General features: G+C 49.3%; 5 protein-coding genes across 5 annotated transcripts; 3 read left to right on the top strand and 2 right to left on the bottom strand.

Annotated features, from left to right (window-relative positions):
• Positions 1–1,016: 1,016 nt before the first annotated feature.
• PV06_06090 (uncharacterized protein) lies at positions 1,017–1,331 on the top strand (the record flags this gene model as incomplete). Its single annotated transcript, XM_016407162.1, has 2 exons — positions 1,017–1,094; positions 1,239–1,331. The coding sequence occupies 2 exons, from the start codon at positions 1,017–1,019 to the stop codon at positions 1,329–1,331; spliced, it is 171 nt and encodes a 56-aa protein (XP_016262766.1).
• A 409-nt stretch (positions 1,332–1,740) lies between these two features.
• Positions 1,741–3,140, bottom strand: PV06_06089 (uncharacterized protein). The gene has a single exon (XM_016407161.1). The coding sequence runs from the start codon at positions 2,505–2,507 to the stop codon at positions 1,971–1,973; it is 537 nt and encodes a 178-aa protein (XP_016262765.1). The 5' UTR covers positions 2,508–3,140; the 3' UTR covers positions 1,741–1,970.
• An 849-nt stretch (positions 3,141–3,989) lies between these two features.
• On the bottom strand, positions 3,990–8,741 carry PV06_06088 (uncharacterized protein). Its single transcript, XM_016407160.1, has one exon. It carries the CDS (start codon positions 8,563–8,565, stop codon positions 4,105–4,107), a length of 4,461 nt encoding a protein of 1,486 aa, XP_016262764.1. The 5' UTR covers positions 8,566–8,741; the 3' UTR covers positions 3,990–4,104.
• A 3,007-nt stretch (positions 8,742–11,748) lies between these two features.
• PV06_06087 (succinate dehydrogenase [ubiquinone] iron-sulfur subunit, mitochondrial) lies at positions 11,749–13,017 on the top strand. Its single transcript, XM_016407159.1, has 3 exons — positions 11,749–12,265; positions 12,323–12,474; positions 12,522–13,017. The coding sequence occupies exons 1-3, from the start codon at positions 11,848–11,850 to the stop codon at positions 12,840–12,842; spliced, it is 891 nt and encodes a 296-aa protein (XP_016262763.1). The 5' UTR covers positions 11,749–11,847; the 3' UTR covers positions 12,843–13,017.
• Positions 13,018–13,181: 164 nt separating this feature from the next.
• On the top strand, positions 13,182–14,361 carry PV06_06086 (uncharacterized protein). Its single transcript, XM_016407158.1, has one exon. The coding sequence runs from the start codon at positions 13,205–13,207 to the stop codon at positions 14,309–14,311; it is 1,107 nt and encodes a 368-aa protein (XP_016262762.1). The 5' UTR covers positions 13,182–13,204; the 3' UTR covers positions 14,312–14,361.
• Positions 14,362–14,452: the final 91 nt, after the last annotated feature.

Here is a 14,452-nt window from a genome sequence, read left to right as displayed (position 1 = left end):
GGCTTAACAACGAACAAGCCTTTTTTCTTAGCTGTCTTGGGTACGACCTATGTAGGTGCCTATTGCCATTTTGTCAATAGATGATGAACGGAACCAACCACTTCCCTTCGATTTCAACAAAACCCACCACCATCATCATCATAAACCACAAACCAACCACCAGGGAACGTTTTCTTCCTAGTAGCGGAGTTACTGGCGTCTTGTTTTGACGGAGGATTCGGTTTTTCCCGTACCTTTTTTTACTCCCGTACGGAGTACATACACATCCAGCAACAAAAGCTCCCCCCCCCCCCAAGCCACTTTTGACTCCTTCTTCCCGAGCAAGGGCCACGTCAGCATGCATCCCCCATCCCAAATCGACTAGAACTTTTTGTGTGTCGCATCATCTTGTATGTACTCTCTCCGTGTCGTACTCCGTACTGTAATCTTGAACAACCTTCGATCCTCTTGAACACTATTAAAAAAACCCGAGTGTACGTACATATTAGCACAGAAGTAACGGCGCCGTTGTAGTCATGTGAACCGTACTCTGTACTACTCGTACAGTCTGTCGACGTAAAAGTGCCTATTGTACTCCGTAGTAGGTAAACGATCAGATCGTCAAGGGTTTCAAAACAGGGTTCATCTCGATTAAAAAAAGACGATGACCAGGTTTTCTAACTCGTAAGGATGGGAACAGAACAGGAAGAGGAATCAAGATCGTCAGCCCCCCTCGGGTGCTTCAGCCCTTGCCAGCCCTTCCAGCCCTACTAGCCCCCCTTCTGGTAAATGTAAGAGTAGTACGGAGTACGGAGTACTCGTGTCTGCATCCTCTTATTACTCCTACACCGTACTTCTTTCTCCTTTCTTCGTTTCTCACCTCATCACAATACTCCAAAAAATCATACCATCAATCAATCGTTCGCTTCAAATCGTCCTGTTGCGATCCGACTCTCTGTCTCTCTCATCACATTCCACCACACCACCACACCACCACAACCACCACAACCACCACCGGAACGACGATACTACACACAATGGACTCTCAAACCGAAAACAACCAATCCACCAGACCGGTCGAAATGACCACCGACAATGTCGTGTCTGAGCAGCCTGTGAGTTGTTTTGACTGTCCTTTTGGAGGAATTTTCAAACCGACCCCCTTCATTGCTCTCGTCCTTCTCGTCTGCCCCCACTGTCCTTTCCTCGACCATCACTTTTGCGTGGTCTGTACTTACTGACCCCTCCTTCTCCACTAGACCGCCGCTCCTTCAATGAACCCGACTCAGCCACCTACCAAGCTCGGTCTCCGAGGTGGTGGTGAAGGTGAAGATGTCTGCTGTGGCCTGTGAGTTTTGAAAATTCTTGTCCCACCTTTCACCACGCTCTCTTTCCGAGACGACGACGAAGAAAACTAACCTCTGTGTGCCATTTCCAGGTGTGCCGGCCTCTTGTGCTTTGAATGCTGCAAGGACTGCTGCTAAATTGACCGATACCCACATCAAGTCCAAGGAACCACGAGTGTTGCAAAGAGGAGGGGGGTGGTTGTGTGTGGTTAGCAGTATTCGGACAAAGGTGCTCGCAAGGGAGAACGAGATATACCCAGACATGGACAAGTCAAATGGTGGCAAATACCCCAAAGATACAGTAGCATTCCATGTACCGAGTCAGATCAAGTTGTAGGGCAATCAATCTTCACACGTACGGAGTAACGAGTGACAATAGCACGACAACTCGAGAAACATTAGTTGTATTCCATGTCTCTGATACCCCGGAGAGAAAGCGTGTTTCAAGTGATTGAACCTGTCCATGTTCTTGTCCATCTCAAGCCTACGCAGGCCTTGAAGTGCTTATTGTCTGTCTGTCATCGATGCTGTATTGGGGTATTCACAAAAATCACAATCCACCCTCGAAATCTCCATGCCGAATATTAATATCATAGTACTCCGTAGTCCAGGTTCCCATTTCGTCTCGACACCACCAAAGCCAGATCAACCGAGCGATGTAGTAGAATTGTTATTCTTGTACACTCCACCGTGAACCGCGGCAGTAATTCCCACTGCGATACCCACCATGGCACCAATAATGACCATGGCAATCAGGACCTTGACCAGCAACCGTTGACGTTTAGGCATCTGTTTCAACCATCCACAACCACGTTGTTTCGGCCTTGTCAGGCATTGTTTCTTTGGTGTTTGCCAGAACTTGAGTCTTCCGCCCGCCACGTCATTCTGTGCATCTCGTTTCTCTTGCGTGACCGTGGGGGTTAGGTTGGGAGTGCCGGTGCCGGTGCCAGTGCCAGCTTCGAGGTCTCGGAGAGTGACTTGAGGAAAGGACTTGCGGTTAACGTCAAAGGACGGTCGAGGCGAGTCGTGGTTGTACAAGTAGAAAGGGGACGTGATTTTGGCATTGACACAAGGATCGTAATCGCTTGATGCTTCTTTCGGTTCGGTCGACGGAGGAGATGCTGACTTGCGTTCGTCGAGTTCGGTGCCCTCATCCATCTTCTTGTCTCCCAGGGGATTCATGGTGTGTATGCCTTTGGCTGTGCGTTGAGGATACTCTGTAGGAGGGTGATAGAGATACTTTTGTCTGCGCCAGACGAGATGTGCACTAGAAAGACTCTTTTTGGCCAGGAAAGGACTGATGCTTTTTGGGATTTGGAGGGCTTAAAAGTTCATTTTGATGGGTGGTGGTGGGTTTGTTGATGAAATGAACCGAGCAACAAATGTTTTCTGAAAGTGAGTGAAGTCGTCAAGGACCCGAAGATGTTGACTGAAGAGTTCGTAGCGAGTATCGAGTCAGAAGTGGTGAATTTATTCACATGGAGGAGAGAGTATGAGGAAGGCTGGCTGATGATTCACTTGGTCGTGACTGCGATTTGGTAGTGTTTGGTAGTGTGTGTTACTCCGTACCACAAATACTCTTTGGAAAGAAGGAGGGGGGAGTCGTTGTGTCAGTATGTTGTTTGATGAGGTTGCAGAACAAGAAACAGGTTCAAATCAAGTGGTAGGTATGCAGAACAGAACTCAAGGTCAACGGGAGCACAGAGTACGAGTTCCTGGGATGTCATGATGGGAGAGGTATGGAGGACGAATCCGGGTCCGCAGTACTGAAAGATCCATGTCCTTACAGTACGGAGTACGAGTCAGGTAACGGTAACTGTAATATTGTCTCGTAGTGTCTCAATAGCCAAAGAGTCAAATGTTCGGTTGACTGTGATGGTGATGGGAAAAGTAATCAAACATGGCCCAGGGCTTTTTTGATGAAGCTCGACCGGGGTGCATGTGGAACAAGGGGCGAACGAGATCATCACATCCACTCATCCACATATGTACATACTGTGCTGCACCAACCTGGTTTTTTGTTGGCGTGGCCTACCGAACACTAGCCACCCCTGGAGGTTGGCGGAGTACAAGGCTGGGGTATTCGTTGGAAGGGGCTTCTAGGGGGCCCATTAGGCTAATGCGCGCCTATGGAGAGCTTGACGCAAACCCCTACAGTACGAGTATGTAATTACAGATAGACTGCGCTTCTCGAATCACCTGTACGGATACAGAGTTACAGAGTACGGACAGATGTGAACTTTTTCTTCAAACATCTCCTTCGTAGAGAATTCCTGCTTCACCTGCACGGAGAATCTTGTTTCTTGTGGTCTCACTTCGGTCAGGAATAGTGAACTGTCAGAACCCACTGGGTGCGGATGGTAAAGTGCCCGGGTGGTGTGTCACTCTCTTCGGCACTCGTATGTGGTTCGCCTCTGTGGATCTGGTGTCGACATCTTGTTCCTGGCTAATTCCACTTTTGGGAGAAGGTAGCAAGACCGGTGGGAATGGTGGCCCTGACCTCAGCTGCTCACTCATCCACTCAATTTCTACTCAGTACCAGTACCCTACTGTAGGGTTTTATTTCATCGTGCGACCCATTTCACGAGCACCACCCAGAAGATTACTCTGGCCGATGTGTACCATACGAGAACGAGATCCAAGATATTAGAGTATTTTCCATTCCAAGTCATTCATCCCAGTCAATACTTCTGCATACGGAGTATCCGTATATCTTATTAAACTGAAAAAAGCCAATACAGATCTTCAACCTCTGACAGTACCACCTGCAAGGTTCTTTCTATGACTCTCTGAAGAAGTCCTCCCGAACGATACGGCTCTTGTCGCACATGCTCCGGAAAATGCCATTCGCTTCAAACAGGTTGATCGGGGAATCAAGTTCGGCAATTCGTCCTTGGTCCATCACACAGATTCGATCGTAATTGATAATAGTCTTCAGACGATGGGCAATACAGAGAAGAGTCTTGCCCGCAAACCCCGTTCTCATGGTCCGTTGAATCTTCTCATCTGTTTCAAAATCGACCGAGGATGTAGCTTCGTCACAAACAATGATCTGAGAGTTTCGCACCAGAGCCCGCGCAAGAGCCATCAACTGTCTTTGACCGAGAGAGAAGTTCAATCCTTCTTCTTCCACCGTACTGTCGAGGTGGATGCGGTTTGATCCTGATGTCTGCTCGTTGACATTGGAGGTCGAAGTCACAGCTGTCTCGGCTGTATGAGGACGATCCTCTTTTTCGTTGGTCGTTTCCTCGCCAACAAGGTCAGCTTTGCGTAAAGCAGCCCACAGATCAAGATCTGTATGTTCATTGAAAGGGTCCAGGTTAGATCTGACCGTGCCGCGGAACAGGGTCGGATCTTGAGGAATGATGGACAGTCGTGATCGTAAATCGTACAGGCCCACAGTCGAAATATCAATATCGTCGATTTTGATTTGACCGCTCGTAAGTTCTGTCAGCCGGAAAAGGGCAGACATGATGGATGATTTTCCGGCGCCAGTTCTACCGACGATGCCAATTCTTTCTCCTCCTCGAACCTGGAAATCCAACCCCTTGAGCACAAGCGGAAGTTCCGGTCGATATCGCATTTCTACCTTGTTGAAGCTGATAGCTCCTGCCGGTGGCCACGAATCCGGAACATCTCGAAGTTTGAGAGGCGCTTCCTGACCAAGCTCAGACCCGTAATAGTGCAGCCGCTCCGTTGCGTTCATATTGTTCTCGACCTCTGCTAGCTGTCGTACTGTGAACTGGATCATTTGCACAATGGCCAAAATGTAGGACAAAACCAAACCCGCTATGCTCGGATTGACGTTGAAGCGATCGGTCACGACCAAAATACCGGTGACAAAGACAAGAACATTTCCAATGGCGTCCAATCGCGTAGATAACCAACGTTGATTCGCAAAGGTCAGGTAGTATGCAGAGTCCATATCATCAATAGCTTCCCGAATGCGTGATGTAAAATAGTTTTGCAGGCCGTATGCTCGAATAGATGCCGACCCGGAAATAGACTCTGAAAATCGTGCAAACACAGTAGATCTCAGGACCGCCTCGTGCCTCTTGATTTCTCGTGCCGATGCTCGGTAATAGCTGGAAGCAAACAAGAAGAGTAAAAATAGTGGCCCCAAGGCCACCGCAAAATAGTGGAAATAAGCAATGATCAGAGCGAAAACCGAAGTGATCATGGCCAATGTCAAGAAGTACATCCTCATAGCATCTGTGAGATTGTTGTCCATCGAATCAACATCCTTGGAGAATCGGTTGGTTATGCGCCCTAGAGGTGTGGTATCGAAGAAGGACATGGGAGCCCGCAAGACTCGGGTCATGGCTTTTTGCAGCAATGCTTTGCTGGCGTTTGTTCCACTGGTGGACAGAATCGTGGCGAAAATGAACATGAGAATGGCTTGAGAAAAGCCTAGACCGGCATAGACACCAATGTATGCTCCTTCAGAGAATCCGAACTTGTCACTAGTCCACCAACTAAGCCACAGACTAGTGACAATGTTGGAACCCTGGGACATGATCAATGAGATCGCGATCAGCGGCCACAATATTGGTGAGCCGGATGCTTTGATATACGCTTTCCATACACCCCAACTGACCGAACTCACTGACCGCTCCTCTTGCTGCATGAGAGCCTTTCCTTTCTTAAGCTTCTTTTCTGGCTTCTTCTCGCCCTCTTCTTCATCTTCAGCTTTCGCGACCTGGGTTTCTTCCTGGGCAGTCGTGGCCATCAATTTCTGAAAGTCAACGCTGTGGGCCATCAAGTTGTCGAAGGTGTCGATAGCCTGGATATGGCCGTCTTCCATCCAAATGATTCTGTCGCACCGAGACAAGACATGCAGCTGATGGGTGGCAAGAATACGACACTTATTTTTCATCAAGCCGCAGATTGCTTCGTCCATGATGTGGCGTCCGACGTGCGCGTCGACAGCAGACAAAGGATCATCCATGAGAACGATGTCAGCGTCAAAGTAGATTGCTCGAGCAATGTTCAGTCGCTGCTTTTGACCACCCGATAAAGTGATACCACGTTCTCCGATCTCAGTCTGATCACCAGCAGGGAGAATATCCAGATCAGGACGCAGAGCGCAGGCGTCAATAACATCTCTGTACCATCTGGACTTGTACGGTTTACCGAACAAAATATTGTCTTTCAACGTTGCATTCTGGATCCAGGCATATTGCGGGCAGAAGGCTCGCGTTGAGGCCATTTTGACTTTGCCACCCGTCTTCCTCATGTCACCTGCTAATGCGGCAAGCAGTGATGTCTTACCAGAACCCACGGTGCCAATAACAGCCAGTAGTTCGTTTCTGCCAACCGTAAAGTCCATATTTTGCAACTTGAACGGCTCGACTTCCGTCGTCTCGCTTGCAATGTCCTCGTTGGATGCAAGAGGTGATTTCTTGCTCCTTTTCGCGGCCTTTGCAGCCTTCTTTTCGGCCTTCTTCCTTTCCTTGGCGGCCTTTTTCGCAGCCACAAGTTGGCCTTTTGTTTGGAAAGTACCAGGGCCTTCTTTGTCTTGAGACGCCGTGCGTTCCCATGTAAATGAGGCATGATCGACTTCCACCGCATGGTCCAGGTTTTCATCCCATATGACCTGGTCCTTTTGTTCTTCGGAGAGGAGGAATTCCTGAATACGCTGCAGAGAATTCTGTGCGTCGGTGACTTGACCTAATACCAACGGCAGCAGATTGAGGGGCATCCGCAATGAGTTGAAGAGAGCCAGGGAGGAAAACACTCGGGCCGGGGCCAAGCTGTGGTTAGATAGTGAGTATGTGATGAAAGACAGCATCGATGCAAAGACGGGCATGGACATGGCAACGGCGTTGATAGCGTTTCTGATGGATAACAATATCTGTATAGCCCTGATTTCTCTTTTGCGAAGTTCTTTGAGACGATCAAGGAAGCTTGTTTCCCAACCGAAGAACTTTACGAACCGCACTGAGCCCAGAATTTCTTGTGTGAGTGTCACACGCTGGTCAGTCACTTTGTTGATTTTCTTTCGGCGCATCAGCAACGACTTTATTGCCTTGGTCAATAACGGGAGCATGATGATCAGCAAAGCATAACCTGCAAGGGCACTGTATCCAATGTTCACGCAGAGAACCACGAGGACAATGATGACTTGGATTGGGGAGGTCCACATGATATGGAACAAACCGGAAGCCTGGTCAACACGATAGGTATCAACACTCATCAAGTTGACGATCTTCCCGTTGTTCCAACCTGTGCCATCCCCGGCGACTCCAGTCATTTTGTCAGGAGTTACCTTCGGACCTCCCTTTGGATGCAGCTTCTTCGAGAGCACACGAGAAAGCAGCGGGCGGTCCCTGATCTTCTCGCTCTGAGCTTCGTCATTCTCATCGGGGATTTCTTCGTCTGTCAGAGCTTTGCCACCGGCTTTTGCGCGGCCAGAGATGACCAGAGATTTCTCGAAGATAGCGTTGATGAGGACAGCCCTGCACTCTCCTCCAACCATCATACCACGGTAGATGAAATGATTGGTTGATACCGATTGACAAATCTGCATAAAAGTGATACCGAGCACAAGACCTACACCTCGGCCTATGCTTGGAGCAGGTTGGCCTGTCTTTTGTGCGACCCAAGCGTCCGAAGCAAACTGAATGAGATATCTGGTTGTGAAGGGAGAGAAGACTTGGAACAAGGCCGAGAACAGGGCACATGTTCCGCCCAAAATGAATTCGCCACGGAAAGTATCGAAGAGCGCCCAGAGCAGGGGATTTCTCTCCCCTCGTGCGGTCCGCCTCTTGAAGGACGTCATGAGGAGATCAATCATAGTCGCAGAGCTTCGGTCGGGATTGACAAGCCAGATATCGTTAACTTCGATTGGCCGCTTGTACCCGGTAGTCATGAGAGGGTTCATCCATTGGAAAGTCAACAGGCTGAGAAAGCTGGCGTTGTATTCCCGGCAAACTGTCCGCTCTTCAGGCACTGGTGGAGGCGTACCACGGAGCGGATTTATTCTGTGGTACCATCGTCGTTTTTCCGGTTCCCTCGACTTGACAGGAACAGCGGTACTAGCTTCGGTCGCAGTGGTGGCCACAGACTCAATCTTTTCCAGACGTGTGCTGTCCTCGCTCTTACCACGACCAACTCTTTTTAAGTCTCGAGGAACCTCCAGAAACTGTGAGGGCTCGTCTCTCTTCTCCAGGTCTTGCTCCTCAACGTTCTCTTGCGACAGGGCGCGACCGAGGTCATCGCCCTCATCGCGGCGCGCCATTGCGACGGTTGACTTCTGTTTCTATTGTAGAGAGAGTATGGGAGGAGGAGGGGAAGGGTGAGTGTCGGTTGAAGAGTCCATCACAATGATGGGAATAGCCTTGAACGGGAAAAGACCCCATATGTAGGTTATGACTCTCTGAGGCAAAACACAGTCGGAATGGAATGCAACCGGCAGTGGACGAGCCCAGGATTAGGCGCATACATCTCGGATACTGTCGTAATAGAAAATATCCTGGACATTTTGATGTTTACGGCAAAGCGGCACAGCAAAGCGAGGTGACAGAGTCAACGAGGACCCCCGCAAGTGGATGAGAGAAAACAATTGCCGGTGTCTGGATTGGCTGGAAAGGGCTTTTCTTGTAGCCTAGCGAACCGCCATCGAGCCTCCCTGCGGAATCTTCATCTGCACAATTCATGCGAGACAGAAGCTTGGTGCGCAACACTTGCCCCTAAGAGGCTTAACTGGAGCCGAGCTTAGCAATCATCCCAAGCCATTCAACACATACCGGGGGATCATAGGTAGGTACTCTGGACCCCCTAATAGGCACTCGTACGAGTGCTCGTAGGCTCAACAGGCATCAGCCCGGCCGACGTTGTTTGCCCGTGGTCCTAAACTACGGGTCAACGCCTGGAACTACGATCTTTTTGTCCATGGACTTTTTTTGACAATAGAACCACCACTCCCCACATTCACTCCCACCGATACGAGAATTCTTCAGCGTTAATTCAGATCTACTTCAACATGAAAACCCAGGCCTGCTGTATGAATAAGAGTACAGATAATCAACGCCTGGTTCAGCATTGACCTCAACTACCGCCATCATCACATATCCCTGTCCTGGTCAGTGATGCAGCCATCAGTTTCTGGCCAACACATGACAGTCACCTGGTAGGCCTCCAAAAACCGCCATCTTGTTCGTACTACGGAGATAAATGCTCTACTGACCGGCTGATGTACAACCCGGCCACCATTGACCCCACCACTATTGTTGTCTCTTTTATTTTGTTAGTCTTCTGCTCCTCCCCGGCACATGATGAACAGGTTTTCGAGGCTCAAAGGCTCCAACAAGTATAGCTGAGGGCGGTGAATCCATTCATCATTTTAGGAAATCCGTCTTACCCCAAGCAATTCCCCGTGCACGATTGCACTATCACGAATATCCACACGCTTGTAGAACTACAGTTCAAGGGTATCTATTGGTGGACTGAGCCCTAGATTTCGGCGCCGAAAGCGAGCTGAGGAGCCAGTTCAACCAGACACTTGGGCACCAGGATGTCGCTAATATCAAATGCATATGCAATGTTGAACCGTGAACTCATTTGAGTTCTCACTCAGGACTTTGTGGCAAGATGATATTGGTCTTTTGACTAATCACGGCTTTAAGCTATGTCCTTGCCGGGTACGAATGCTGAGACAGGTATGCAGTGCGAGATGAAAGGTATGACTTTTACTATTACCTGATGGCGGTGTAAGGCTGGGCCGTTCACAAATTTGTCGAGGCGGCGACCTCTTGGATCAGGTCGGCACTCCTTCTCAGCTCCTTGATTTTCATGTCAATTGCCTTCCAGCTGTCCGGTCCAAGAATGACCCTGAGTATTTTCTCCTTCTCAATGAGCTCCCCTGCAGCCCCTTTCCCAGTCGCAGCCTCGAACATGACCATGGCAGCCTTTTCGGGGGAGCCCATGGCTGTTCCGATATATTTGTTCACCTGAATCAGCCTCTGATTAACCACATGCTCTCCTGCGTATGCTTCCGAAGGCTCGATGTATTTGGCAGCGCTGGGGTTGGCGAAACCGGTCCTGAATGCGCCAGGTTCGATAATAAGGACTCGAATACCGAATGCCGCAACCTCTGCTCTGCAAGCCTCGGACATGGCTTCCAAGGCGAATTTGCTTGCTGCATAGACGCCACAAGCATGACTTGCAACAAAGCCTTGTGTACTCGACACATTCATGATCATGCCAGATCTGCGCTTTCTCATTCCAGGCAAGACAGCCTGCATAATCCTTACAGGACCCAGGAAGTTTGTCCGCATCTGCAATACGATATCTGCATCAGGCAGATCTTCGACTGCGCCCAATACACAAAATGCAGCATTGTTGACCAGCACATCGATCCGACCGAAGAATGATTCTGCTTGTCGAACGATCTCCTTGATCTGTTGGTCTGTTTGAGTTGTATCGAGAGCTAGCCATTTACCACCTTGGCTCTCTACTTCTTGGACGAGATCTGGGGTCTTCGGTGGACTGCGCGATGTGGCTATGACCCTGTGGCCTTGCGAGAGGGCATATCGTGTCAGAGCCAGCCCTAAGCCGGCACTAGATCCCGTGATGAGCCAGACAGGCTGTCCAGCGTTCTCCGACATGTTGGAGGTTCGACAGTTTCTTGCTTGTTTGAAGACAAATCTGGTGCTGAAGCGAGAACAAGGTGGTTCATGATCTTTTTAGATCGTTTCAAGAGGCTGAGGACATGTAGTTTCTTATGTTCGCATACCAGTGTCTCCTTTCTTCGAGAATGATTCTAAGCTCCCACGGAACCCCGGATATAGCGACTATTTCCGGATGATCCCTTATGATACTATGGAAGTATCTTTGTCTTGGAACAATGGCCTACAATGTTTGGTATCATTTTGGTGGCCCCCTGCGACCTGCTGACTTAGTACGAGTCGGGCGATATGGATATAACATGTTGGCTTCACGTGCGGGGAATTCGCTGCCTCAGTGATATGATGAAGCGGCCTTTGAACTCTAGCCTTGTCCGTAGGTCCAACATCTTCTGAAAATATTCACAGACACAAAGATTCAGGCACCTTACCGATGCTAACCCTGCGATGCTAGACAACGCTGGCGGATGTCCTACGATGGTCTGTGGAGATAGTGGACTTCTGGAAGTGGCGATCCTCATAACTGGGAGTCTAGATCACGCATAACAGGACTGAATGGCACATCTAAAGTCCTGTTATTGAATTGATGGTCTCATCTTTGCTTCACACAAAATGGACAACGCGTACGGAGTAGTGCAGCAAAGAATCCCTTTGCCAGCGAAAATCAGTCGGGATTCGGAAGTAGATCGGAAGAAGACCTGTAGGCTTGGCGCTATCTACGATTATTTGCGACTGACTTGATTGGTCCCGAGGTTGAGTAGAGGTCATTGACTGTTTGCCGCTTCCTGTTGCTCTCACTCGTCTTCACTCCTCAATTCCTGTGCTCGCCATCATTTCTACTCTCCACTCCCGTTTGCTGAGGCCTCTATTCTCAGCAGCTTGACAAGAAGTTCGTAATGGCAGCTCTTAGGACAGCTTCGCGCCTGGTCGCGCCCTCTCGATCCATCTTCCGATCCTCCCTGGCTGCGAGATCCTATGCGACCGTTACCGAGAGCTCAACTTACGATACCTCTGCAAGCCGACCTCCTACCCCTGCCTCTCAGACTACGACTGCCGAGGAACCTGCCCCGAGCAAGAGTGCGAAGATCAAGACTTTCCACATCTACCGATGGAACCCAGACGAGCCAACCTCCAAACCTCGGATGCAGTCCTACACGTTAGATCTGAACAAGACCGGCCCTATGATGTTGGATGCTTTGATCAGAATCAAAAATGAAGTTGATCCTACCCTGACTTTTCGCCGAAGCTGCCGAGAGGGTATATGCGGCAGCTGCGCCATGAACATCGATGGAGTCAACACACTGGCCTGCCTCTGTAAGATTTTGAGTAACTTTGGTAATGAATGAGCCGTTGAGCTGACGCACTTGCCAGGCCGAATCCCTACAGACACTGCAAAGGAGTCACGGATCTATCCCCTGCCCCACACCTATGTGGTAAAGGATCTTGTGCCAGATTTGACCCAATTCTACAAGCAATACAAGTCCATCAAGCCGTATCTCCAGAGAGATACCAAGTCTCCAGACGTAGGTTTATCAAAGCCATTGTTAGACACTAAGCTGACACGGTGTAGGGCAAGGAGAACAGGCAGTCTAGGGAGGAGAGAAAGAAATTGGATGGTCTATACGAGTGCATCCTGTGCGCATGCTGCTCGACCTCTTGCCCTTCGTACTGGTGGAACAGCGATCAATATCTCGGACCTGCTATTCTGCTGCAATCATACAGATGGCTCGCCGATTCGCGTGACCAAAGAAAGGCGGAACGAAAGGAAGCTCTAGACAACAGCATGAGCTTGTACAGATGCCACACCATCTTGAACTGTTCGAGGACATGCCCCAAGGGATTGAATCCTGCGAAGGCGATTGCAGAGATCAAAAAGATGATGGCCACATAGTGGTGACCATTTAGGCCGGGGGGGATTTCATAGGATGATATGGATTGAGAGTGCTTGATTGACATTTTTACTTGCGCCTTCTAGTGCCACGAGCGAACTCGCTTTGTATACAATACATATGGTCATGATTCATTTCTATACGTTTTCAGAGTCTGATATATCAATTATATGGATACCATTCAATTGGCTGCTCCGGCAATCCGATAGTATTGTGAAAATACACTAGAACGCCTCGGCCCAAATTTGGTCCGGATGTTGTGCCCAATCTGATTAAAAATACAAACAATCGCAATGGTACTCAAGTATCACGCCTTCATACCTCCCTGCAATCTATCTACATGTTAATCACCTAGACATATAAAATGGAAGCTCCCGGCGAAGCATGTGGTGCACCTCTCCCGTGTTTGCGACAATGGTACGACTCGATCAACATCTTTCCTCGTCGACGTGCCCATTATGCGGAGCAAGTACCAGTCACTTCGCTCGAGAGACAACGCCAGTCTCTTAACGACCAACCCCTCGAGACTCCTCTATCTGCGGCCCAGGCATTGAAGAAGCCCAATGTATCCTCTGTCCTGTATCTGGGCTATGGCTCCAACCTTTGCGCGGAGACATTTCAGGGCAAACGAAACATCAAGCCTTTGTCGCAGGTCAACGTAGTTGTACCTAGCCTGTCGTTGTCCTTTGACTTGCCTGGGGTCCCGTACTCTGAACCCTGCTTTGGCAATGTCCGCCTACGAGATGCCTCTGCAGCTGAATTAGCTCATCAATATTGGAGGAGTCAAGATTACCACAAGGATCACTGGAAGAAAGGTCTCGTTGGGGTCGTATATGAAGTGACAACGGAGGACTTCGCGAACATCATTGCGACTGAGGGCGGTGGCTCGGGCTATAAAGATGTCTTGGTCGACTGCTACGCGTTGAATGGTGAACCCACGGAGGATGTGCCTTGGAAGCCTGAAGGCCAGTCCTTCAAAGCGCACACCCTCTTTGCTCCTGCAGATGTAGCCAGGCCAGATCATTCATATGCCCAACCCAGTCCCAGATATCTCAAGCTCATCACCGACGGCGCTTCTGAACATGCTTTACCGTTGGAATACCAGGCTTTTCTCCATCAGATTCGAACTTATCATTTGACCACCGCAAAACAGCAGCTGGGTTCCTACATTTTCCTCACCATCTGGTCTCCATTCTTCCTATTCATGTTCGGTGGTGCTTCAATATTTCTCCGGCCAGATGGCACATATCCCAAATGGCTAGCAACATTTCTTAGAGCGATGTTCACGGCAGTCTGGGCAAGCTATGATAACTTTTTCAAACCGACTTTTGGAGACGGTGAAAGAACGATAGAGGATGACAACGACGATGATGATGACCTGGATGATGTTAGAGATGAAAAGGCGCCGTTGATTGAACCTGTAAATCAACCCAAGTATGGTTCGGTTGAAGTAGTCGAGCGGTTAGTTTGATTGTGGATGGCAAAAACAAGACATGCAAGAACATTCCCTGCATTGCCTCCCAACTTCCTTACCATTGAACCATGTCTCTCGCACCACCATCAGCGATCCGACATTCCCATCTAATTGCCCATACCAGATTGCATTTCGCGT

This window comes from Exophiala oligosperma (genome assembly GCF_000835515.1).
Source record: "Exophiala oligosperma strain CBS 72588 unplaced genomic scaffold supercont1.5, whole genome shotgun sequence".
In the NCBI taxonomy this organism is placed as follows: Eukaryota; Fungi; Ascomycota; class Eurotiomycetes; order Chaetothyriales; family Herpotrichiellaceae; genus Exophiala; species Exophiala oligosperma.
The sequence above is the reverse complement of the archived record's forward strand: the minus strand, read 5'-3'. Positions and strand labels throughout refer to the sequence as shown.

Coding starts and splice junctions, on each gene's coding strand:
- PV06_06086 (XM_016407158.1), top strand. CDS start 13,205: ATGGAAGCTCCCGGCGAAGCATGTGGTGCACCTCTCCCGTGTTTGCGA.
- PV06_06087 (XM_016407159.1), top strand. CDS start 11,848: ATGGCAGCTCTTAGGACAGCTTCGCGCCTGGTCGCGCCCTCTCGATCC. Junction 12,266..12,322: donor CAACACACTGGCCTGCCTCT/GTAAGATTTTGA, acceptor CGCACTTGCCAG/GCCGAATCCCTACAGACACT. Junction 12,475..12,521: donor GAGATACCAAGTCTCCAGAC/GTAGGTTTATCA, acceptor GACACGGTGTAG/GGCAAGGAGAACAGGCAGTC.
- PV06_06089 (XM_016407161.1), bottom strand. CDS start 2,507: ATGAATCCCCTGGGAGACAAGAAGATGGATGAGGGCACCGAACTCGAC.
- PV06_06088 (XM_016407160.1), bottom strand. CDS start 8,565: ATGGCGCGCCGCGATGAGGGCGATGACCTCGGTCGCGCCCTGTCGCAA.